At 49.9% G+C, this 26979-nt stretch overlaps 1 protein-coding gene across 1 annotated transcript in view; it reads left to right on the top strand.

Moving 5' to 3' along the window:
* LOC139240999 (nck-associated protein 1-like) overlaps positions 1–26979 on the top strand; it is a 394739-nt gene that overhangs the window by 104874 nt on the left and 262886 nt on the right. The window contains exons 8-15 of the mRNA XM_070869663.1: positions 86–134; positions 3053–3209; positions 6336–6392; positions 11340–11436; positions 13158–13267; positions 24007–24139; positions 25434–25515; positions 25871–25929. Coding sequence (XP_070725764.1) covers positions 86–134; positions 3053–3209; positions 6336–6392; positions 11340–11436; positions 13158–13267; positions 24007–24139; positions 25434–25515; positions 25871–25929 — 744 coding nt within the window. The remainder of the gene's footprint in view (positions 1–85; positions 135–3052; positions 3210–6335; positions 6393–11339; positions 11437–13157; positions 13268–24006; positions 24140–25433; positions 25516–25870; positions 25930–26979) is intronic.

Raw genomic sequence — 26979 nt, 5'->3', positions numbered from 1 at the left:
AGCTCGGATGGGCGGGGAATTTTATTGATGTGAATCAAAGCACTATGTTTGGAAAGTAATGAATGGTTTGTTGCTTTTTGCTCAGATGCCATGTGAATACTTGTCATTGGAGGTGATTGAGAGATGGATCATCAGTAAGTAGCACACTGTAACTTTCACAGATTTCACAGACAGAGCTCCTAAGATTGATAGTGTTAGAGGAGAAAGCCCCTGAAACAAGAGACTTGCATCAGGTTGGAATACAGACCAAAGTACATAGCCGGCAAAGGCAGGCTGAGGCAAATGGCCTGCTTGTGTGCTGTATCATTCGGTGTCAGACAGTGGGAGAATTATTCAACTTTGACATTAAATCTTTATTAGCATGAATAAAATATATTTTGCCAATCTAAAACTGTCAATCGTGGATAGATTGGATAAGCTGTGCTTGTTTTCCTTGGAACAGAGGAGGCTGAGGGGAGACCATACTGAGGTGTATAAAATTATGAGGGGCCGGGATAGAGTGGATAGGAAGGACATATTTCCCAGAAACCCTCACCACATTTAAACACCACATTTGGATGTGCACCTGAAGTGCCGTAACCTACAGGGCTACGGACCAAGAGTGGGAAAGTGGGATTAGGCTGGGTAGCTCTTGGTCGGACGGCGCGGACATAATGGGCTAAATGGCTCCCTCCTGTGCTGTAAATTTCTATAACCCTATGATTCTATAATCCACAGCCTGAACAATACACACACATCTACTTGTGAAACTCTGTTACCCTATACATGAGAATAGTGCTTCCCAGATTGCTCTCCAACACTCTTGCAAAGTCAGCAGCCATTTACTCCAGTCACTGGACCCACAATGCATCACCCCTTCAATGGACCCACAATACATTACCCTGTCACTGGACCCACAATACATCACCCCTTCACTGGACCCACAATACATCACCCCCTCACTGGACCCACAATACATCACCCAGTCACTGGACCCACAATACATCACCCAGTCACTGGACCCACAATACATCACCCCCTCACTGGACCCACAATACATCACCCCCTCACATGGACCCACAATACATCACCCCCTCACTGGACCCACAATACATCACCCCCTCACTGGACCCACAATACATCACCCTGTCACTGGACCCACAATACATCACTCCCTCACTGGACCCACTATACATCACCCTCTCACTGGACCCAGAATACATCACCCCCTCACTGGACCCACAATACATCACCCCCTCACTGGACCCACAATACATCACCCCCTCACTGGACCCACAATACATCACCCCCTCACTGGACCCACAATACATCACCCCCTCACTGGACCCACAATACATCACCCCCTCACTGGACCCACAATACATCACCCCCTCACTGGACCCACAATACATCACCCTGTCACAGGGCCCACAATACATCACCCCCTCACTGCACCCACAATACATCACCCTGTCACTGGACCCACAATACATCACCCCGTCACTGGACCCACAATACACCACCCCCCATCACTGGACCCACAATACACCACCCCCCCTCAGTGGACCCACAATACATCAACCTGTCACTGGACCCACAATACATCACCCCCTCAGTGGACCCACAATACACCACCCACTCAGTGGACCCACAATACACCACCTCCTCAGTGGACCTACAATACATCACCCCCTCACTGGACCCACAATACATCACCCCTTCACTGGACCCACAATACACCACCCCCTCAGTGGACCCACAATACACCACCCCCTCAGTGGACCTACAATACATCACCCCCTCACTGGACCCACAATACATCACCCCCTCACTGGACCCACAATACATCACCCCCTCACTGGACCCACAATACATCACCCCCTCACTGGACCCACAATACATCACCCCCTCACTGGACCCACAATACATCACCCCCTCACTGGACCCACAATATATCACCCCCTCACTGGACCCACAAAACATCACCCCCTCACTGGACCCACAATACATCACCCCCTCACTGGACCCACAATACATCACCCCCCTCACTGGACCCACAATACATCACCCCCCTCACTGGACCCACAATACATCACCCTGTCACTGGACTGGACCCACAATACATCACCCTATCACCCCCTCACTGGACCCACAATACATCACCCCCTCACTGGACCCACAATACATCACCCCCTCACTGGACCCACAATACATCACCCTGTCACTGGACCCACAATACATCACCCTGTCACTGGACCCACAATACATCACCCTGTCACTGGACCCACAATACACCACCCCCGCACTGGACCCACAATACATCACCCTGTCACTGGACCCACAATACACCACCCCCGCACTGGACCCACAATACACCACCCCCTCACTGGACCCACAATACTTAATGCTGTGACTGCTAATGACCAGTTATTTTCCTGATTACTGCACGTCTTTTTTTTGGTTTACAGTTATCTCACACTCGCTGTTAATTTTCCCTTTGAGTACCACAGCCGTCTCTTCTTTATTGGACTGATGCCCGATCGAAGTGGCTGATCACGAGCTTTATGTTCAGCAGTATCTCACCCGCCAGGTATTGTGGGTGGCTGGCTTAAAGATAGCCTCTAATCTTCCTTGTGGCTGCCTTGGTGAAGTGTTTGAGAAGTTAGAATGTGAGGAATCAGGAGGTGGTACTTGCTACCATCCTGTGTTACCACCCCACACCTGAGCTTTCTATTTACTATCAAATGTTGTCAGGTTCCGTGTCCTGCATACTTCTTCAATACAAATCACGGCAGATTGTACATAGCCCTCTTTTCATTGCTGAAATCAAAAAGATATTGGGGTTGATTTTAAATGAATCTGCCCATCGTGATAAGAATTGTGAGGTGCACTGGTTTTAAACCCACCTGGTTGAACTCCCCATTGAAATGAGTGAGGTCTAATAATGGCAGCTCCAAACCCATCCGTTCCCATGGTTTTCCCAGCCAGTGGGTGAGCTTCAAATGATCTCCATTAGCTTTGCTCTGTGAAGTAGCCAGGACCGTCTCTAATATCCTGTCTTTTACGAATTTAGTTGGTTTCCTGCTGTGTCATGGCAGTTTGAACTCAGAGCAGGCATGTCTATCGCTGTGGAAAGAAGCCATGCAGTGCAGTCTGTGCATCGAGCTCTTCAGGGACGAGGTCTTATTCCATCACAAGGTGACCGAGGAGCTCTTCAGTGGCATGAAAGGGTAACGTATCTAACCAAGTTTGAGCCAAGCTGTCGCTGCCACTCACCCCCAACAACAGCTCAAATATTTTCACTTTCTTTTCATCGCATACCTGCTGAAATTTAACCCCTCATCAGAATTTAGATTGATTTTATATATTATATAAAATGAATAAAAAACAGATGAACTGCATCCCAGGCTGTTGAGCAAAGTAAAAGAGGAAATAGCAGAGGCCTTGACCATCATTTTCCAGTACTCTTTGGATCTGGGCACGGTGCCGGAGTATTGGAGGACTGCTAATGTGGGTACCCTTGTTTAAGAAGGGAGAAAGGGATAGGCCAAGTAATTACAGGCCTGTCAGCCGAACCTCAGTGGTGGGAAAATTATTGGAAAAAATCCTGAAAGACAGGATAAATCTACATTTGGAAAGGCAAGGATTAATTAGGGACAGTCAGCACGGATTTGTTAAGGGAAGATCGTGTTTGACTAACCTGATTGAATTTTTTGAGGAGGTAACCAAGAGGGTCAATGAGGGTAGTGTGTACGATGTAGTATATATGGACTTCAGCAAGGCTTTTGATAAGGTCCCACATGGTAGACTGGTCATGAAGGTTAAAGCCCATGGGATACAGGGTAAAGTGGCAAGTTGGATCCAAAATTGGCTTGGAGGTAGGAAGCAAAGGGTGATGGTTGACGGATGTTTTTGTGACTGGAAGGATGTTTCCAGTGGGGTTCCGCAGGGCTCAGTACTGGGTCCCTTGCTTTTTGTGGTATAGATCAATGATTTATATTTGAATATAGGGAATATGATTAAGAAGTTTGCAGACGACACTAAAATTGGCTGTGTGGTTGATAATGAAGAGGAAAGTCAAGGGTTTCAGGAGGATATCAATCTACTGGTCAGGTGGGCAGAGCAGTGGCAAATGGAATTTAATTCAGAGAAGTGTGAGGTGATTCACTTTGGGAGGGCTAATAAGGAAAGGGTATACACATTAAGCAGTAGGCCACTTAATAGCTCAGATGAGCAAAGGGACCTTGGAGTGCTTGTCCACAGATCCCTGAAAGTAGCAGGCTAGGTAAATAAGGTGGTTAAGAAGGCATACGGAATGCTTGCCTTTATTGGCCGAAGTATAGAATATAAGAGCAGGGAGATTATGCTTAAATTGTATAATACTTTGGTTAGGCCACAGCTGGAGTTCTGGTCGCCGTATTATAGGAAGGACGTGATTGCATGAGAGACGGTGCAGAGGAGATTTACTGGGATGCTGCCTGGAATGGAGAATCTTAGTTATGAGGACAGATTGGATCGGCTGGGTTTGTTCTCATTGGAACAGAGGAGGTTGAGAGGAGACCTCATTGAGGTGTACAAAAGATTGAGGGGCCTGGATATAGTGGATAGTAAGGGCCTATTTCCATTGGTGGAGGGGTCTATTACGAGGGGGCATAGTTTTAAGGTGGTTGGTGGAAGGTTTAGAGGGGATTTGAGGAGGGGGGGGGCTTCTTTATGCAGAGGGTTGTGGGGATCTGGAACTCGCTGTCTGGAAGAGTGGTGGTTGCAGAAACCCTCACCACTTTTAAGAGATGGTTGGATGGGCACTTAAAGTGCAGTAACCTGCAGGGTTACGGACCTAGAGCTGGTAATTAGGATTAGACTGGATGACCTTTTGTTGGACGGCGCAGATATAATGGTAAGTACTTCAGGGAATCGAATACGGCCAGAGTGATCTCCTGGATGGGTTGGAGAGGAATTTTCCCAGATTTGTTCTCCCTAAATTGGCCTGGGTTTTTAATTCTGGTTTTTGCCTCTCCCAGGAAATCACATGACTCCGGTTGGGGTGGAGTGTAGAATGTTTCAGTATAAGGGGTGTCGCAGTTGTGTGGGGCGGACTGGTTGGGCTGGGTGCTCTTTACCTTTCCGTCATTGTTCATAGCTTTATATGTAACCTTCAGGGCTGCTGACCGAGGGCCGTGCGGCTCTTTGTCGGCCGGCATGGACACGATGGGCCGGAATGGCCTTCTTCTGAGTTGTAAATTTTTATGTTTCTATGATGTAATTATATATGTACGGGGACAGTAGCACCGTGGTGATGTCACTGGACTAGTAATCCCGAGGCCTGCACTGATGATCCAGAGACATGAGTTCACATCCTAGCACGGAAGCTGGTAAATATAAATTCCGTTAATTAAATGAATCTGGAATAAAAAGCGAATATCAGTAATGGTGACCATGGAACTACCGGATTGTGGTAAAAACCCATCTGGTTCACTAATGTCCTGTTGGGAAGGAAATCTGCCGTCCTTATCCGGTCTGGCCTATATGTGACTCCAGACTCACAGCAATGTGGTTGATTCGTAACTGCCCTCTGAAATAGCCCAGCGAGACACTCAGTTGTCTCAAGGGCAATTAGGGATGGGCAATAAATACTGGACATGCCAGCGACGTCCACATCCCGTGAACGAATTTTTAAAAACTGTGTGACTAGCCAAATCACACACCAGGCATTAACGCTGTGTACATTGTAGAGACAGTGTAGGGGGCGCTTTACTCTGTATCGAACCCCATGCTGTACCTGCCCTGAGAGTGTTTCATGGGACAGTGTAGAGGGAGCTTTACTCTGTATCGAATGCCGTGCTGTACCTGTCCTGGGAGTGTTTGATGGGACAGTGTAGAGGGAGTTTTACTCTGTATCTAAACCCCTGTACCTGCCCTGGGAATGTTTGATGCGACAGTGTAGAGGGAGCTTTACTCTCTATCTAACCCCCTGTACTTGCCCTGGGAGTGTTTGATGGGACAGTGTAGAGGGAGCTTTACTCTGTATCTAACCCGTGCTGTACCTGCCCTGGGAGTGTTTGATGGGACAGTGTAGAGGGAGCTTTACTCTGTATCTAACCCCCTGTACTTGCCCTGGGAGTGTTTGATGGGACAGTGTAGAGGGAGCTTTGCTCTGTATCTAACCCCCTGTACTTGCCCTGGGAGTGTTTGATGGGACAGTGTAGAGGGAGCTTTACTCTGTATCTAACCCGAGCTGTACCTGCCCTGGAAATGTTTGTCTTTTGCTGGATGCTTCAATGACATTTCTCTTCTTTGTAATATTATTTGCAACAGAGTTGTGCACAGATTTAATTATGTGAACTGTGTTCTGACAGCTACAGCAAACGTACTTCAGACATAAAGGAATGCCGAGAGTATGCCACTTCAAACAGGTAATCAAATACCGTCACTGGACTGTGCTCCGAGATGTGTCTGAGAGTGAGAGACAGTGTCTGAGGGTGAACAGTGTCTGAGGGCGAGAGAGACAGTGTCTGAGGGTGAGAGAGACAGTGTCTGAGGGTGAGAGAGAGACAGTGTCTGAGGGTGAGAGAGAGACAGTGTCTGAGGGTGAGAGAGAGAGACAGTGTCTGAGGGTGAGAGAGAGGGACAGTGTCTGAGGGTGAGACACAGTGTCTGAGGGTGAGAGAGACAGTGTCTGAGGGTGGGAGAGACAGTGTCTGAGGGTGAGAGGGACAGTGTCTGAGGGTGAGAGGGACAGTGTCTGAGGGTGGGAGAGACAGTGTCTGAGGGTGGGAGAGACAGTGTCTGAGGGTGGGAGAGACAGTGTCTGAGGGTGGGAGAGACAGTGTCTGAGGGTGGGAGAGACAGTGTCTGAGGGTGAGAGACAGTGAGAGAGACAGTGTCTGAGGGTGAGCGACAGTGCCTGAGGGTGAGCGACAGTGTCTGAGGGTGGGGGACAGTGTCTGAGAGTGAGAGACAAAGTGTCTGAGAGTGAGAGACAAAGTGTCTGAGAGTGAGGGACAGTGTCTGAGAGTGAGGGACAGGAGGGACAGTGTCTGAGGGTGAGAGGGACAGTGTCTGAGGGTGAGAGGGACAGTGTCTGAGGGTGAGACACAGTGCCTGAGGGTGAGACACAGTGCCTGAGGGTGAGAGACTGTGTATGAGAGTGAGAGAGAGTGAGAGAGACAGTGCCTGAGGGAGGGAGACAGTGTTTCAGGGTGGGAGACAAGTGGGAGACAGTGTCTGAGGGTGAGAGACAGTGCCTGAGGGTGAGAGACAGTGTCTCAGGGTGGGAGACAGTGCCTGAGGGTGAGAGACAGTGCCTGAGGGTGAGCGACAGTGCCTGAGGGTGAGCGACAGTGTCTGAGGGTGAGCGACAGTGAGAGAGACAGTGCCTGAGGGTGAGAGACAGTGCCTGAGGGTGGGAGACAGTGTCTGAGGGTGGGAGACAAGTGGGAGACAGTGTCTGAGGGTGAGGGACAGTGTCTGAGGGTGAGAGACAGTGCCTGAGGGTGAGAGACAGTGTCTGAGGGTGAGCGACAGTGTCTGAGGGTGAGAGACAGTACCTGAGGGTGAGCGACAGTGTCTGAGGGTGAGAGACAGTGAGAGAGACAGTGTCTGAGGGTGAGCGACAGTGCCTGAGGGTGAGAGACAGTGCCTGAGGGTGAGAGACAGTGTCTGAGGGTGGGAGACAGTGTCTGAGGGTGGGAGACAAGTGGGAGACAGTGTCTGAGAGTGAGAGGCAGTGTCTGAGGGTGAGAGACAGTGTCTGAGGGCGAGAGAGACAGTGTCTGAGGGCGAGAGAGACAGTGTCTGAGGGCGGGAGAGACAGTGTCTGAGGGCGGGAGAGACAGTGTCTGAGGGCGGGAGAGACAGTGTCTGAGGGCGGGAGAGACAGTGTCTGAGGGCGGGAGAGACAGTGTCTGAGGGCGGGAGAGACAGTGTCTGAGGGCGGGAGAGACAGTGTCCGAGGGCGGGAGAGACAGTGTCCGAGGGCGGGAGAGACAGTGTCCGAGGGCGGGAGAGACAGTGTCCGAGGGCGGGAGAGACAGTGTCCGAGGGCGGGAGAGACAGTGTCCGAGGGCGGGAGAGACAGTGTCTGAGGGCGGGAGAGACAGTGTCTGAGGGCGGGAGAGACAGTGTCTGAGGGCGGGAGAGACAGTGTCTGAGGGCGGGAGACAATGTGAGAGATAGTGTCTGAGAGTGAGAGACAATGTGAGAGACAGTGTCTGAGAGTGAGAGACTGTGTCTGAGGGTGAGAGACAGTGTCTGAGGGTGAGAGACAGTGCCTGAGGGTGAGAGGGACAGTGTCTGAGGGTGAGAGGGACAGTGTCTGAGGGTGAGAGGGACAGTGTCTGAGGGTGAGAGACAGTGCCTGAGGGTGAACGACTGTGTCTGAGGGTGAGAGACAGTGTCTGAGGGTGAGAGGCAGTGTCTGAGGGTGAGAGGGACAGTGTCTGAGGGTGAGAGGGACAGTGTCTGAGGGTGAGAGGGACAGTGTCTGAGGGTGAGCGACAGTGCCTGAGGGTGAGCGACAGTGCCTGAGGGTGAGAGAGAGTGAGAGGCAGTGTCTGAGAGTGAGAGACAGTGTCTGTGGTTAAGAGACTGTGTATGAGGGTGAGAGACTGTGTATGAGGGTGAGAGACTGTGTATGAGGGTGAGAGACTGTGTCTGAGGGTCAGGGACAAGTGAGAGACAGTGTCTGAGGGTGGGAGACAGTGTCTGAGGGTGAGGGACAGGAGGGACAGTGTTTGAGGGTGAGGGACAGTGTTTGAGGGTGAGAGACAGTGTCTGAGGGTGAGAGAGACAGTGTCAGAGGGTGAGGGACAGTGTCCGAGGGCGGGAGAGACAGTGTCCGAGGGCGGGAGAGACAGTGTCCGAGGGCGGGAGAGACAGTGTCCGAGGGCGGGAGAGACAGTGTCCGAGGGCGGGAGAGACAGTGTCCGAGGGCGGGAGAGACAGTGTCCGAGGGCGGGAGAGACAGTGTCCGAGGGCGGGAGAGACAGTGTCCGAGGGCGGGAGAGACAGTGTCCGAGGGCGGGAGAGACAGTGTCCGAGGGCGGGAGAGACAGTGTTTGAGGGTGGGGGACAAGTGGGAGACAGTGTCTGAGAGTGAGGGACAGTGCCTGAGGGTGAGCGACAGTGTCTGAGGGTGAGCGACAGTGTCTGAGGGTGGGGGACAGTGTCTGAGGGTGAGAGAGACATTGTCTGAGAGTGAGAGAGACAGTGTCTGAGAGTGAGAGAGACAGTGTCTGAGGGTGACGGGCAGTGTCTGAGGGTGAGGGACAGTGTCTGAGGGTGAGGGAGACAGTGAGAGAGACATTGTCTGAGAGTGAGAGACAGTGTCTGAGGGTGAGAGAGACAGTGTCTGAGGGTGAGAGAGACAGTGTCTGAGGGTGAGAGACTGTGTGAGAGACAGCGTCTGAGGTTCAGGGACAAGTGAGAGACAGTATCTGAGGGTGGGAGACAGTGTCTGAGAGTGAGAGAGACAGTGTCTGAGAGTGAGAGAGACAGTGTCTGAGGGTGGGAAACAAGTGGGAGACAGTGTCTGAGAGTGAGAGACAGTGTCTGAGGGTGGGAGACAGTGTATGAGGGTGAGGGACAGTGTATGAGGGTGAGGGACAGTGTCTGAGGGTGAGATACAGTGTCTGAGGGTGAGAGAGACAGTGTCTGAGAGTGAGAGAGACAGTGTCTGAGAGTGAGAGAGACAGTGTCTGAGGGTGGGAAACAAGTGGGAGACAGTGTCTGAGAGTGAGAGACAGTGTCTGAGGGTGAGAGAGTGTCTGAGGGTGAGAGACAAAGTGTCTGAGGGTGAGAGACAAAGTGTCTGAGGGTGAGAGACAGTGTGAGGGTGAGCGACAGCGACAGTGTTTGAGGGTGAGGGACAGTGTCTGAGAGTGAGGAACAGTGTCTGAGGGTGAGAGACAGTGTCTGAGGGTCAGGGACAAGTGAGAGACAGTGTCTGAGGGTGGGGGCAGTGTCTGAGGGTGAGGGACAGTGCCTGAGAGTGAGAGACAGTGTCTGAGAGTGAGAGAGACAGTGCCTGAGAGTGAGAGAGACAGTGTCTGAGGGTGGGGGACAGTGTCTGAGGGTGGGGGACAGTGTGAGGGTGGGGGACAGTGTCTGAGGGTGGGAGTCCATGTCCATGGATAGTGCTAAACTAGAACACTAGTGAGAGCTGATGTTTTGATTTTTTTTGGCTTTGGTTCTTAAAGTGAGAAGCTGCATGAATGTTTCAGGAGGACTCGGCTTCCTGCGTCCTAACTCGCACCGAGTCCCACTCACCCATCACCCCCTGTGCTCGCTGCCCCGTGTCCTAACTCGCACCGAGTCCCACTCACCCATCACCCCCTGTGCTCGCTGCCCCGTGTCCTAACTCGCACCGAGTCCCGCTCACCCATCACCTGCTGTGCTCACTCATCACCCGCTGTGCTCACTGACCCTGTGTCCTAACTCGCACCCAGTCCCGCTCACCCATCACCCCCTGTGCTCACTGAACCGTGTCCTAACTCGCATCAAGTCCCGCTCACCCATCACCCTCTGTGCCCTCTGTCCTAACTCGCAACGAGTCCCGCTTTCCCATTACCCCCTGTGCCCCGTGTCCTAACTCGCACCAAGTCCCGCTCACCCATCACCCCTGTGCTCACTGCCCCGTGTCCTAACTCGCACAGAGTCCCACTCACCCATCACCCCCAGTGCTCACTGCCCGTGTCCTAACTCGCACCCAGTCCCACTCACCCATCACCCCTGTGCCCCGTGTCCTAACTCGCACCAAGTCCCACTCACCCATCACACCCTGTGTCCCGTGTCCTAACTCGCACCCAGTCCCACTCACCCGTCACCCCCTGTGCTCACTGACCTACATTGGCTCCTGGTTAAGCAACGCCTCGATTTCAAAATTCTCATCCATGTTTTCAGTTCCTTCCATGGCCTCGCCCCATCTTATCTCTGTAACCCCTTCCAGCCCCACAACGCCACCCCCGAACCCCCCCCAAGATGTCTGTGTGTCTGGGACCCAAGCTCTGGAACTCCCTCCCTAAGCCTCTCTGCCTCTCTTGCCTCCTTTAAGATGCTCCTTAAAACCTACACCGTTGACTAACACCTGTGGTAAATTCTACTTATGCAGCTCGGTGTCAAATTTTTCTGTCATAATACTCCTGTGAAGCCCCGCGGGACGTTAAAGGTGCTATATAAATACAAGTTGTTGTTGTTGGTGAGGAATCCCAGGTGCACCTGCCAGTTGGATTGACATGTGTCACTCACAGTCAGAAATTGATCTGACAGTCAGGTATTTGTGAAGGTGCAGTAAATTTGTGAGGGTGTGTGTGTGTGTGTGGGAGAGGTGGAGCTGTGCTCACTGACTTGTCTCTTGTGTTTAGTGGGTCCGTGCACCGAGAGAAACGGCATTTCCTGAGGAGCGCAGTGAGGGAACTCAGCACCATCCTCACCGAGGAGCCTGGCCTGCTGGGACCAAAGGTATCACAACCGCGCGTCGATTTTATACCCAACCAAGGAACGAGCTGTTGTCATCAAACGAGGAGGAAAGGCTTGCGTGAAAGAATCTTTAACTTCCCCATTCTTCCCCCCCCCCCGTTCATGATTATAATCTTGGCTTCAGCTGACATCACTCCCTGAAATAGCTGGCCCTGCCTCGTTCAATATGATGTTCTGCAGCCTGAGATTTGTCCCTTCTGCACGCTTCATCAATTAAATAACAGTTAGCTATAAAATATCAATACTGAGGGCAGTTTACAGACAGTGGGGCCCAAATTACTCCCCTCCATAAGCTCCATATGGCTCTAATGGGCGAGAATGGAGAGGCTGGCTTTACCAACCGGGAGCGGACGGATAGACTGACCCGACCGAACTTGCCCCCGGGCCGAAAGCAGTGGGAACGGGTTCCCACCTGGCCCGTTTTCCCGCCCGGTTAGGGACTGACTGGCAGTGACCACCTTTCCGACCTCCGCAGGATATCGTCCCGCGGGAGAGGCGCTGCCGTCTGTCGGTGCCCCCGACAGCTTTCCCCCGGCTGGGTGATGCCTGTGGCTGGACGGCACGTCCGCCCTCCGAGGGCGGCCCGACAATGGTGGACCCGGGTTCGGCAACAGCCAGCCTGACACCCCCCCCCGGTCTTGGGTGCCAGGCCGCTGGCCCGGCCCAAACCCTCCCTGGGGGCCCAGTGGGCCGAACTGAAAAGGTTGCAGAGCTGGCAGCGGCCCTGCCCTTTAACTGAAGGGGAGGGATGTCGTGAAGCGTCAGCGCGGCCCTGATGGCCCAAATCGATGGTCGCTGCAACCCGCCTGCACTTCCACCCCGCTGACCAGCTCACATCTGCCCAGCTCACATCTGCCCCACTCCGAAAACAAAACAAGGGGCTGAATTTCCCCGGATTGACTGCCCTGTGCATTGGGGCGGTCAGAACACGTGAATAACGGTGGGGCAGGCGGCAATTTCGGCCCCGCATATTACACTGTTGTACTCTGCCTTCTGTGACAATGGAACAATGACACAAGCTGCCCTTGCTTGTGTTTTTTAGTGTGTTGGGGATGGTCACACTGGCAGCTCTCCAGCACATCACAGTTACTCTTGGTGAGCTCGAGTAGTGACAAACAGACTATTCGACTGCGGGGGCCATTGCAATCGAGCCTGATCCTCTTCTCATCTGATGTGCTTACACCGAGGCACTTTGCTGCAGAGATCATTGGGTGATATTTAGGAACGACGAAACCTGGTTGATTTTCGACCTTTGCCCACCCTGCCTAGCCAAGGGGCGTTGCCTGTAATTGTAGCATCGCTGACTAGATCACCTAACTGCGAACACAATACAGCAGTATTGTGCAAGCTTGCTGGTCTGTGTGGACATAGACAGATTTTTGAGCGATAAGGGAGTAAAGGATTATGGGGAGCGGGCGGGGAAGTGGAGCCGAGTCCATGATTGGATCAGCCATGATCTTATTAAATGGCGGAGTAGGCTCGAGGGGCCGAATGGCCGACTCCTGCTCCTATTTCTTGTGTTCTTATGCATTTACCCACTGCTCACGAGTACATGTAAGTTCAGTTTGAGTCCTGGGCTCAGTTGACCGTAATCTGGCAGGAAATTAAAGATGAATCTTCCCACTTCTGAAGGTGACCTGATGAATTGTTTGTAGTGTTTGTCATGAACTTCAGAAGCCTCTTGTCCATTCTCTTTGCTCCAGGTCCTTTTTGTTTTCATGGCTCTGTCGTTTTCTCGCGATGAGATTTCATGGCTGGTGCGTCATGCTGAGAATATCACCAAGACCAAGACCCCGGAGGACTACGTGGACAGGTGAAGGAAGGAGATAGAAAGCAAATAAAGATATATATAGAGAAGGGGAAATCTCACAGTGATGCTAAAGGGGCTTTAGGCTAAGGTATGTCCTGTTATTGGGGACAGAGTGATTGAGCATTAGGATAAATGTGAACGAGGCAGCGTGGATTTGTAAAGGGGAAGTCATGTCTAACAAACGGAATTGGATTTTTTTGAGGAGGTAACTAACATTGTGGATGTTACTAATATGGCCTTCGACAAGATTGCACATACCTGTTGCCCTGGGTGGGGAACTGGTTAGTGAGTTGGGATAGTACTTCAATGGACAGGATGTTACCAGTGCCGCCCCCCCAGCCCCCCAGTGGTTAGTACTGGGGACTCAGCTTTTCACGATGGGGGAGAAATTGGGTCGTTTACGCCTCTAGTTTATACCCCTGGCATTAACTGGGCATAAACGACTCTTAGCACGGGCGTGGTGTTGCTACCGACTCCTGCGCAAATCGGCAGGAGGTTAGCAGCGATGAGAACCAGTAGCGCCCTGCTCCTGCCGCTGAGCCCCGGAACGAAGATTTGGTAGTGCCCCGTGAAGCATTGGCTGTAGGCCGTTCGCGTGGCGAAGATTGTGGGGGAGGCGCAGCAGTGAAAAATTTCAAAATGGCGGACTTACTGGTCGCACTCTTCTTCCTGTTGTATCATGGGATCCGCGCCGTGATGTTGCACACCGGCACTCTGCTTCCTTGGTAGTCCATCGATGGCCCTGGTTCCCGGCTGAGGATTAGGCAGCGTGGCCCCGCCCTTTAATGGAAGGGCCCTGTCTTCCCGCCAGCTCTATGCAGCCCTCCGTGTTGCCATGGAACATTGGGGCCTTTTGCGCCTGGTCCCGCCTCGACTGGAAGTGCAGGGTGATATATTTTCTGACGGGGGCGGGACTTCTGTGCCTGGCGGAGGAACTCTTGCATCACAACTGGTACTACTCCCGAATTTCGCTCCCATAATGACTTGGATAGCGAGCTGGATATCCAAGCTTGCTGACAACACTAAGTTAGGAGACACAGTAAGTTGTGTAGATCAGGGAGCAGGAACGTACAAAGGGACACGGATAGTCTCAGTGAGTGGCAGAGGGAGTTCAGTGTGGGGCAGGGCAGGTTCCCCAGAATGTTACCGGGGTAAAAGGGTTACATTATGAGGGCAGGTTGTACAGACTGGGCGAGTAGATACTGTAAGGTAGATCGGGAGAAACTATTTCATCTGGTGGGGGAAGTCCAGAACAAGGGGGCGTCACCTTAACATTAGAGCCAGGACGTTCAGGGTGATGTCAGGAAGTAGTTCATCACACAAAGGGTGCTGGGAATCTGGCACTCTCTCCCCAAAAACCTGTGGATGTTGGGGGTCATTTGGAGCTTTCCAAACTGAGAGGATAGATTTTTGTTCGGCAAGTGTATTAAGGAATATGGAGCAATGTCAGTTAAATAGAGTTAAGATACAGATCATCCACCATCATCATCATCATCGGCAGTCCCTCGGAGTTGAGGAAGACTTGCTTACACTCTAAAAGTGAGTTCTCAAGTGACTGAACAGTCCAATACGGGAATTACAGTCTCTGTCACAGGTGGGACAGACAGTGGTTGAGGTTAAGGGTGGGTGGGACTGGTTTGCCGCATGCTCTTTCCGCTGCCTGCACTTGATTTCTGCATGCTCTCGGCGACGAGACTCGAGGTGCTCAGCGCCCTCCACTTAGGGCGGTCATGGGCCAGGGACTCCCAGGTGTCAGTGGGGATGTTGCACTTTATCAGGGAGGCTTGAGAGTGTCCTTAAAACGTTTCCTCTGCCCACCTTTGGCTCGCTTGCTGTGTAGGAGTTCCAAGCAGAGCGCTTGCTTTGGGAATCGCGTGTTGAACATGCGGACGATGTGGCCCCGCCCAGCGGAGCTGATCGGATCATCCATGATCTAATTGAATGGCAGAACAAGCTCGAGGGTCCGAATGGCCCCTGCAGTTTCTATGAATCTAACCCCATGCTGTACCTGTCCTGCGAGTGTTTGATCGGACAGTGTAAAGGAGCTTTATTCTGTATCTAACATAGAAAGATAGAAAATAGGTGCAGGAGTAGGCCATTCGGCCTTTCGAGCCTGCACCGCCATTCAAAATGATAATGGCTGATCATTCACCTCAGTACCCCTTTCCTGCTTTCTCTCCATACCCCTTGATCCCTTTAGCCATAAGGGCCATATCTAACTCCCTCTTGAATATATCCAATGAACTGGCATCAACAACTTTCTGCGGTAGGAAATTCTACAGGTTAACAACTCTCTGAGTGAAGAAGTTTCTCTTCATCTCAGTCCTAAATGGCCTACCCCTTATCCTAAGACTATGTCCCCTGGTTCTGGACTTTCCCAACATCGGGAACATTCTTCCCGCATCTAACCTGTCCAGTCCCGTCAGAATTTTATATGTTTCTATGATATCTCCTCTAATCCTTCCAAGCTCCAGTGAATACAGGCCCAGTCGATCCAGTCTCTCCTCATATCCCGGGAATCAGTCTGGTGAACCTTCGCTGCATTCCCTCAATAGCAAGAACGTCCTTCCTCCGATTAGGAGACCAAAACTGAACACAATATTCCAGGTGAGGCCTCACCAAGGCCCTGTATAACTGCAGTAAGACCTCCCTGCTCCTATACTCAAATCCCCTAGCTATGAAGGCCAACATACCATTTGCCTTCTTCACCGCCTGCTGTACCTGCATGCCCACTTTCAATGACTGATGTACCATGACACCAAGGCCACGTTGCACCTCCCCTTTTCCTAATCTGCCGCCATTCCGATATATTCTGCCTTCGTGTTTTTGCCCCCAAAGTGGATAACCTCACATTTATCCATATTATACTGCATCTGCCACGCATTTGCCAACTCACCTAACCTGTCCAAGTCCCCCTGCAGCCTTTTAGCGTCGTCCTCACAGCTCACACCGCCACCCAGCTTAGTGTCATCTGCAAACTTGGAGATATTACACTCAATTCCTTCATCTAAATTATTAATGTATGTTGTAAATAGCTGGGGTCCCAGCACTGAGCCCTGTGACACCCCACTAGTCACTGCCTGCCATTCTGAAAAGGACACGTTTATCCCGACTCTCTGCTTCCTGTCTGCCAACCAGTTCTCTATCCACATCAGTACATTACCCCCAATACCATGTGCCTTAATTTTGCGCACCAATCTCTTGTGTGGGACCTTGTCAAAAGCCTTTTGAAAGTTCAAATACACCACATCCACTGGTTCTCCCTTGTCCACTCTACCAGTTACATCCTCAAAAAATTTGAGAAGATTTGTCAAGCAGGATTTCCCTTTCATAAATCCATGCTGACTTGGACCGATCCTGTCACTGCTTTCCAAATGTGCTGCTATTTCATCTTTAATAATTGATTCCGACATTTTCCCCACTACCGATGTCAGGTTAACCGGTCTATAATTACCCGTTTTCTCTTTCCCCCCCCCCCCCCCTCTTTTTTAAACAGTGGTGTTACATTAGCTACCCTCCAATCCATAGGAACTGATCCAGAGTCGATAGACTGTTGGAAAATGATCACCAATGCATCCACTATTTCTAGGGCCACTTCCTTAAGTACTCTGGGATGCAGACTATCAGGCCCGGGGATTTATCGGCCTTCAATCCCATCAATTTCCCCAACACAATTTCCCGCCGAATAAGGATCTCCTTCAGTTCCTCCTTCTCACTAGACCCTCGGTCCTCTAGTATTTCCGGAAGGTTATTTGTGTCTTCCTTCGCGAAGACAGAACCAAGTATTTGTTTAACTGGTCCGCCATTTCTTCATTCCCCATTATAAATTCACCTGACTCTGACTGCAAGGGACCTACGTTTGTCTTCAGTAATCTTTTTCTCTTCACGTATCGATAAAAACTTTTACAGTCAGTTTTTATGTTCGCAACAAGCTTCCTCTCATAATCTATTTTCCCCCTCCTAATTAAACCCTTTGTCCTCCTCTGCAGTATTATAAAATTCTCCCAGTCCTCAAGTTTGCTGCTTTTTCTGGCCAATTTATATGCCTCTTCCTTGGATTTAATGCTATCCTTAATTTCCCTTGTTAGCCACGGTTGAGCCACCTTCCCCGTTTTATTTTTATTCCAGACAGGGATGTACAATTGTTGAAGTTCATCCATGTGATCTTTAAATGTTTGCCATTGCCTATCTACCGTCAACCCTTTAAGTATCACTCGCCAGTCTCTCCTCGCCAATTCACGTCTCATACCATCGAAGTTACCTTTCCTTAAGTTCAGGACCCTCGTCTCTGAATTAACTGTGTCACTCTCCATCTTAATAAAGAATTCTACCATATTATGGTCACTCTTCCCCAAGGGGCCTCGTACAACAAGATTGCTAATTAGTCCTCTTTCATTACACATCACCCAGTCGAGGATGGCCAGCCCTCTAGTTGGTTCTTCGACATATTGGTCTGGAAAACCATCCCTAATACACTCCAGGAAATCCTCCTCCACTGCATTGCTACCAGTTTGGTTAGCCCAATCTATATGTAGATTAAAGTCGTCCATGATTACTGCTGTTCCTTTATTGCACGCATCCCTAATTTCTTGTTTGATGCTGTCCCCAACCTCACTACTACTGTTTGGTGGTCTATACACAACTCCCACTAACGTTTTCTGCCCTTTGGTATTTCGTAGCTCCACCCATACCGATTCCACATCATCCAGGCTAATGTCCCTCCTTACTATTGCATTAATTTCCTCTTTAACTAGCAATGCCACTCCGCCTCCTTTTCCTTTCTGTCTATCCTTCCTAAATGTTGAATACCCGTGGATGTTGAGTTCTCAGCCTTGGTCACCCTGGAGCCATGTCTCCATGATGCCAATTACATCATATCCGTTAACTGCTATCTGCGCAGTTAATTCGTCCACCTTATTCCGAATACACCTCGCATTGAGGCACAGAACCTTCAGGCTTGTCTTTTTAACAGACTTTGCCCCGTTACAATTTTGCTGTAATGTGGCCCTTTTTGCTTTTTGCCTTGCGTTTCTCTGCCCTCCACTTTTACTTTTCTTCTTTCTATCTTTTGCTTCTGCCCCCATTCTACTTCCCTCTGTCTCCCTGCATAGGTTCCCATCCCCCTGCCATATTAGTTTAACTCCTCCCCAACAGCACTAGCAAACACTCCCCCTCGGACATTGGTTCCGGTCCTGCCCAGGTGCAGACCGTCTGGTTTGTACTGGTCCCACCTCCCCCAGAACCGGTTCCAATGTCCCAGGAATTTGAATCCCTCCCTTCTGCACCATTCCTCAAACCACGTATTCATCTGAGCTATCCTGCGATTCCTACTCTGACTAGCACGTGGCATTGGTAGCAATCCTGAGATTACTACTTTTGAGGTCCTACTTTTTAATTTAGCTCCTAGCTCCCTAAATTCGTCTCATAGGACCTCAACCCGTTTTTTACCTATATCGTTGGTACCTATATACACCACGACAACTGGCTGTTCACCCTTCCTTTTCGGAATGTCCTGCACCCGCTCCGAGACATCCTTGACCCTTGCACCAGGGAGGCAACATACCATCCTGGAGTCTCGGTTGCGGCCACCGAAACGCCTATCTCTTCCCATTACAATAGAATCCCCTACCACTATAGCTCTCCCACTCTTTTTCCTGCCCTCCTGTGCAGCAGAGCCACCCATGGTGCCATGAACTTGGCTGCTGCTGCTACCCCGTGATGAGTCATTCCCCCCAACAGTACTCAAAGCGCCGTATCTGTTTTGCAGGGGGATGACCGCAGGGGACCCCTTCACTACCTTCCTTGCACTGCTCTTCCTGTTGGTCACCCATCCCCTATCTGGCTGTGTACCCTTTACCTGCGGTGTGGCCAACTCACTAAGCGTGCTATTCACGTCATTCTCAGCATCGTGGATGCTCCAGAGTGAATCCACCCGCAGCTCCAGTGCCGCAATGCGGTCTGTCAGGAGCTGCAGGTGGATGCACTTCCTGCACACGTCGTCAGGGACATTGGAAGCGTCCCTGACTTCCCACATATTACAGGAGGAGCATAACACATGTCCGAGCTCTCCTGCCATGACTTAACCATTAGATTAACTTAATTGGGCAACAAAAATGCTAAAACGGTTACTTACTGATAAAGAAAAGAAAAAGAAAAAAGAAAAACAACTCACCAATCACCAGCCAATCACTTACCCCCTTGGCTGTGACGTCACCCTTCTATTTCTTTCTACTTTTTTGCTTTCTCTCCCTGCTGCAGCTGCACTGGTAGACCTCCTCGATGTCCCGCTGGCTGATCGACGCCTGTTGTACCTGCTCTACCTGCCCTGGGAGTGTTTGATGGGACAGTGTAGAGGGAGCTTTACTCTGTATCTAACCCCGTGCTGTACCTGCCCTGGGAGTGTTTGATGGGACAGTGTAGAGGGAGCTTTACTCTGTATCTAACCCCCTGTACCTGCCCTGGGAATGTTTGATGGGACAGTGTAGAGGGAGTTTTACTCTGTATCTAACCCTGTGCTGTCCCTGCCCTGGGAGTGTTTGATGGGACAGTGTAAAGTGGGTTTTCCTCTGTCTCAAAATTTGAATCAAATCTCTGAAATACTTGTCAGTGAATGCAGGAAAACTGATTTCTCGACAGTGAAAAGGAGTCAGATTGGTGGGAGTTTGATATTGAAGCCTCTAAACAGGAGGGTGGTGCAGACAAACTCAGCTACCCTAATTGAGTTGCAAAGATAAGACAGCTGGACTGAAGGCAGTTGAGGAAGATCTTTTAGTTGATGGGTGTATGACATGTGTAAAATCCCTTTGCCGCATTCATGATTCTTGAAGCAAACGATTGAGAAATCCACTCACGCAGAGTCTCTGCCTGCCCGATATGGCTTCCCCGTAAGGACTCGCTCCACACAACCAAGTCCTGAAACCTTTGTCACAGTTTGGCAACATCCAACACTTAGGGACCCTCAAGTACTACTGGAGTACAAGCGGTTAAAAGCACAGAGCACCATTAAACTAGCCTGCCATTGTGCACACTCTCCGTTCAGGGTTTGTTTATCTTGAGCCGACTGACAAGAATCTCGGGGCCCCAGTGAGAGATCTACCTGCCAGTCCATGAGCCATGTGGCGGGTCAGTAATGTGCAATGCCCTGGAGTGCTGTTAACCAGCAGGCTCAGGTGTTAGATTTACTGCATCTACCAATTAATAGTAGCATTAAATTTAGAAATATTTCCAAAATTGCAGGGACCAGATTGAGGAAAATAGTGAAAAGTGGCAAAGGAGGTGTTAAACTATATGAACGTCAATGTTCGCAGTGTGACTAAGAAGATTGGTGTGCTGCAGGCACACGTTATGACCTGGTTGCATTAACAGAAACATGGCTCAAACAAGGCCAGGAATGGGTTCTTAATATTCCCGGTTACGCAGTATTCAGGAATAATAAGAAGGAAAAAGAGGAGGGGATGTGGCAGTATCTTAAGGATGACGTTACAGCTCTAAATAGAAAGGATTTACTCAATGGTTCTGGGACTATTTGGCTTGAGTTAAGCAACAGAGGGGCAGCTGTTACATTGCTGGAAAGTTTTTTTATATAGAGCATATATATGGGTTACTTGGATTTATAAATAAAGTCATAGAATATAACATCAACAGGAACAACTTATATTTATATAGCACCTTTAACATAATAAAATGTCCCAAGGTGCTTCACAGGAGCGCTGTCAAAAAAACAGACACTGAGCCACATAAGGAGATGTTAGACCGGATAATGTTCAAAGAGGTAGGTTTTAAGGAGTGTTTTAAAGGAGGAACGAGAGGTGGAGCGATTTAGGGAGGGAATTCCAGAGCTTAGGACCTAGGCAGCTGAAGGTATGACCGGCAATGGTGGAGCGATTAAAATTGGGAATGTTCAAAAGGCTAGAATAGGGGGAGCGCAGAGTTCTAGAGGGATTACAGAGCTGGAGGAGGGGTGAGGCAATGAAGGGATTTGAAAACAAGGATGAGACTTTTAAAATAGAGGTGTTGCTTAACCGGGAGCCAATGTAGGTCAGTGAGCACAGGGGAGATGGATGAGCGGGACTTGGTGCAAGTTAGGACACGGGCAGCCGAGTTTTGGATGACCCCAAGTTTGGATTGGACAGGTTAGATGCAGGAAGAAGGATTGGACAGGTTAGCTGCAGGAAGAATGTTCCCGATGTTGGGGAAGTCCAGAACCAGGGGTCACAGTCTAAGGATGAGGGGTAAGCCATCTAGGACCGAGATGAGGAGAAACTTTTTCACTCAGAGAATTGTGAACCTGTGGAATTCTCTACCACAGAAAGTTGTTGATGCCAGTTTGTTGGATATATTCAAAAGGGAGTTAGATGTGGCCCTTACGGCTAAAGAGATCAGAGGGTATGGAGAGAAAGCAGGAAAGGGGTACTGAAGTTGCATGATCAGCCATGATCATATTGAATGGTGGTGCAGGCTCGAAGGGCCGAATGGCCTACTCCTGCACCTATTTTCTATGTTTCTATCTTTGTATGTTTAGGGAGACTGGCCAGGAGTGTGTTAGAATAGTCAAGCCTAGAGGTAATTAAGGCATGGATGAGTATAACTCGGGGAAATGTGAGGTTATTCACTTTGGTAGGAAGAATAGAACAACAGAATATTTTTTAAATGGTGAGAAACTATTAAATGTTGGTGTTCAGAGAGATTTAGGTGTCCTCGTAAGGAAACACAGAATGTTAACATGCAGGTACAGCAAGCAAAAAGGAAGACAAATGGCATGTTGGCCTTTATTGCAAGGGGGTTGGAGTATAAGAGTAAGGAAGTTTTGCTACGATTGTACAGGTCCTCTGGTGAGACCACACCTGGAGAACTGTGTTTTAGTCTCCTTATCTGATGAAGGATATACTTGCCTTGGAGGCGATTCAATGAAGGTTCACTAGATTTATTACTAGGATGAGAGGGTTGTCCTATGAGGAGAGATTGAGTAGATTGAACCTATACTCTGGAGATTGGAAGAATGAGAGGTGATCTCATTGAAACATGTGATATTTTGAGGGGTGTTGACAGGGTAGATGCTGAGAGGTTGTTTCCCCTGGTTGGAGTATCTAGAACCAGGGGTCACCGTCTCAGGATATGGGGTCGGCCATTTAAGACTGAGATGAGGAGGAATGTCTTCACTCAGATGGTGGTGAATCTTTGGAATTCTCTACCCCAGAGAGCTGTGGAGGCTCAGTCTTTGAGTATATTCAAGGCTGAGATAGATTGATTTTCCAAGAGTCCAAAAATCTAAGGATATGGAGATCGGGCAGGAAAGTGGATTTGAGGTGGAGGATCAGCCATGATCTTGTGGAATGGCGGAAGTGGCTCGAGGGGCCATCGGCCTACTCCTGTTCCAATTATGTTATTATGAGGGCTTCGGCAGCGGATGAGCTGAGGAAGGGACGGAGACCAGCGATGTTCAGGAGGTGGAAATAGGCGGTCTTAGTGACGTCACGGATATGTGGCTGGAAGCTCATTTCAGGGTCAACTATGACACCAAGTTTGCGAACAGTCTGGTTCAGCCTCAGACAGATGCTAAGGAGAGGGATGGAGTTGATCGCTAGGGAATGGAATTTGTGGCGGGGACCAAAGACAATGGCTTTGGTCTTGATATTTAACTAGAGGAAGCTTCTATTCATCCAGTGCCAGGGATGAGGGACTTCTGTCATAAGGAGAGGTTGGAAAAGTTAGGACTGTTCTCCTTGGAACAGAGAAGGTTAAGAGGTGACCTAATAGAGGTTTTGAAGATGATGAGAGGTTTTGATAGAGTAGCTTGAAAAAATCTATTCCCTCGGGCGAGAGTGTCAATAACCAGAGGTCACAGGTTCAAAATCATTGGTGACAGATCTAGCGGGGAGATAAGGAGAAATATTTATCACTTAGAGAGTTGTCGGGATCTGGACCGCTCTCCCTGAAAAGGTGATGGAAGCTGATTCCGTGAATATTTGTAACAGGAAGTTGGACAGGTACCTGAGGATGAGGAACTTACGGACAGAACGTGGTGATGTGCGACTCAGTATGACTGTTCTTTCAAAGAGCCAGCACAGGCCGAATGGCCTTCTTTTCTGATACCATGGAGTGTCACCTCACTTCCAATTATCAGAGGGGTAATATTTTATTAGGCAGAGAGCAGGAACCAGGATCATGTTCTGGTATCAAGTTGACCAGCACAGCTCACCATAAGATGTGTGAGTGCGATGTCACCATGCCCCTGACCCCAGCATCAATACACAAAACCCCATCGAACTGAGAGACCTCCAGGTGGAAGTGTGGAGTTTGAGTAACAGCAGCTTGACTCTTTTGCCCTGACCTGGACTCCCAAGGTGGTCCTGAGGCCCGTACCCCTCCTTCCTGGCGTACCAGCCTCCAAACATGCTCCATCCTTCTGAGAAGCCGAGGTCACATGGCCTCCCAATGTAGGGAGTCCATTCCCCAGGTCGCACCCCCTCCGCATCACTGGCATTGTAAGCGGAAGACCCTCCTCCTGCCACTTTCAAAGCAGTTTGGGAATTCCCAGCACATGCCAGGAAGGATGTATAGTGATCTCGGTCTAGTTTGAAGTCCTTGCGCTGAAGTCACATTGGCAATGTGCCGGAAGGACTGTGGGATCAGGGCCGATATATTGTCCTCGTCCCCGGTTTAAGGTGTGCGGCAGCCCCTGCTGGTTTGGGAAGCCTGCAGAGTTACACTGACACACTGACTCGCTGCTCCTTTTCTTCCAGTAACATAGCAGAGCTGCTGTTTGCGATGGAGGAGCTGCGAGGATTGCTGCGAAAGTTTAAGAAGGTGATCCAGCGCTACTTTGTCCTGTATCTTGCCGGCTTTGATGCAGTCGTCCTCAATGAAACAATTCAGGTAAAAAGAAAGCTTCTGTAACAGGGAAGAGAAGTCGCGGGCAGAGGTTTTCACTGATGTTCAATAAAGGGCCATAGCCACAGACATGACTTCACTCAGGATCAGTGGGACTGGGATCAGTGGGACTGGGATAAGTGGCATCAGTGGGACTGGGATAAGTGGCATCAGTGGGACTGGGAACAGTGGGATCAGTGGGACTAGGACCCAGTGGGACTGGGATCAGTGGGACTGAGATCAATGGGATCAGTGTGACTGGGATCAATGGGACTGGGATCAATGGGACTGGGATCTGTGGGACTGGGATCAGTGAGATCAGTGGGACTGGGATCAGTGTGACTGGGATCAATGGGACTGGGATCAGTGGGACTGGGATCAATGGGACTGGGATCTGTGGGATCAGTGGGACTGGGATCAGTGTGACTGGGATCAGTGGGACTGGGATCTGTGGGACTGGGATCAGTGAGATCAGTGTGACTGGGATCAGTGGGACTGGGATCTGTGGGACTGGGATCAGTGAGATCAGTGTGACTGGGATCAGTGGGACTGCGATCAGTGGGACTGGGATCAGTGGGACTGGGATCGGTGGGACTGGGATCGGTGGGACTGGGATCAGTGTGACTGGGATCAGTGTGACTGGGATCAATGGGACTGGGATCAGTGGGACTGGGATCAATGGGACTGGGATCTGTGGGACTGGGATCAGTGAGATCAGTGGGACTGGGATCAGTGTGACTGGGATCTGTGGGACTGGGATCAGTGAGATCAGTGGGACTGGGATCTGTGGGACTGGGATTAATGGGACTGGGATCAGTGGGACTGGAATCAGTGGGATTGGGATCAGTGGGACTGGGATCAGTGGGACTGGAATCAGTGGGATTGGGATCAGTGGGACTGGGATCAGTGGGACTGGGATCAGTGGAATCAGTGGAACTGGGATCAGTGGGATTGGGATCAGTGGGACTGGGATCAGTGGGACTGGAATCAGTGGAACTGGGATCAGTGGGATCAGTGGGATTGGGATCAGTGGGATCAGTGGGACTGGTATCAGTGGGATCAGTGGCACTGGGATCAGTGGGATCAGTGTCAGTGGGATCAACTCATAATTTGGTTGAAGACTTAGTGTTGTCGTAGCTGTGGAAGTAGTTTCAGAGTGTTAGAATGCAGGGGTTGGCCCGATATTGTCGAATGAGTCGTCCTGGTCAAGGGTCAGTTCACACTTGCACTAAAGCCAGAGTAAAATATACAATTCAGATGATTTGATGAAAAAGACGTGTTTTTGCTTCTGTACTTTCAGAACCTCACTGTTTGTCCCGAGGAGGAGTCTGTGATTATGTCATCCTTTGTGAACAGCCTGACATCTCTGAATATCAAGCAAGGTAGGGTTCCAATCGACGGGGAACAGAAGCAGGTCTACCATTGATTCTGCAAATACTTTCTACAAATCGTATTTGAGGATACCATATAACTTACATTAAACTAGTTCCTCGGGAACAAGCACCCTGGCTTCCTGACAGACTGACAACACCAACTCTGCATATATTGACCCGCTCGAACGTTTCAAATATTGATCTGCCCTTCAAATATTGACCCACTCCAACTCTTCAAATATTGCCCGCTTTTCAAATATTGACATGCTCTAAGTCCTCAAATATCATCAATGTACAGTGGTTTACAAGTGCTCTCTCTATATCAATGTACAGTAGTTAACAGACACTCTCTGTTAAATCATAGTTGAGAATGAAGAGCAATTTAATTTCCAAGGCCTCCGACTGGATTGGTTTCGGCTCCAGGTAAGCTGTTATTTCTGCATAAAATGAATGAACAACCATGTCCCTCTGTATTGTAGGGTGTGCTGCTGTATTGTGGGGTGTGGTGGTGTAGTGTATGATATGGTGCACAGTTATAGTGTGTGGTTTGATGTGGTGTGATACAATAACTTCACAGGAAAGGCTGAATTTTAATGGGATATGATAAACTGATGTGATGGGATGCAATGGATTGTAATAGGTATCAGGCAGACAATTAGTTCTCAGGGGATGTGAGGGGAGGGGAGGGGATGTGATGGAATAGGATGTGATGGAGTGTGATGGGATGGGATGTGATGGGATGGGTTGTGAAGGGATGGGATGTGATGGGATTGGATGTGAAGGGATGTGATCTGAAGGGTTGGGATGTGATGGGATGGGATGTGATGGGATGGAGTGTGATGTAATGGATGGGATGGGATGTGATTGGATAGGATGTGATGCGATTGGATAGGATGCGATGTGATGGGATGGGATGTGAAGGGATGTGATGGAGTGTGATGGATGGGATGGGATGTGATGGGATTGAGTGTGATGGAAAGCGATATGATGGGATGGGATGTGATGGGATATGATGGGATGTGATGGGATGGGATGTGATGGGTGTGATGTGATGAGATTTGATACAATGAGATTTGATGTGATTGGATAGGATGTGATGGGATGTGATGCGATTGGATAGGATGTGATGGGATGGGATGTGATGTGATTGGATAGGACGTGATGTGATGTGATGGGATGTGATTGGATAGGATGTGATGGGGTGTGATGGGGTGGGATGGGATTGGATGGGATTGGAATGGATTGGATGGGATGTGATGGGATTGGATGTGATGTGATGGGATTGGATGGGATGTGATGGTATTGGATGGGATGTGATGGATGTGATGTGATGAGATTTGATGCAATGAGATTTGATGTGATTGGATAGGATGTGATGGGATGTGATGCGATTGGATAGGATGTGATGGGATGTGATGGGATGGGATGTGATTGGATAGGATGTGATGCGATTGGATAGGATGTGATGCGATG

The sequence above is a fragment of the Pristiophorus japonicus genome, chromosome X, assembly GCF_044704955.1.
Source record: "Pristiophorus japonicus isolate sPriJap1 chromosome X, sPriJap1.hap1, whole genome shotgun sequence".
In the NCBI taxonomy this organism is placed as follows: Eukaryota; Metazoa; Chordata; class Chondrichthyes; family Pristiophoridae; genus Pristiophorus; species Pristiophorus japonicus.
Note: the sequence above shows the minus strand (reverse complement) of the source record. Positions and strands in the feature narration are given on the sequence as shown.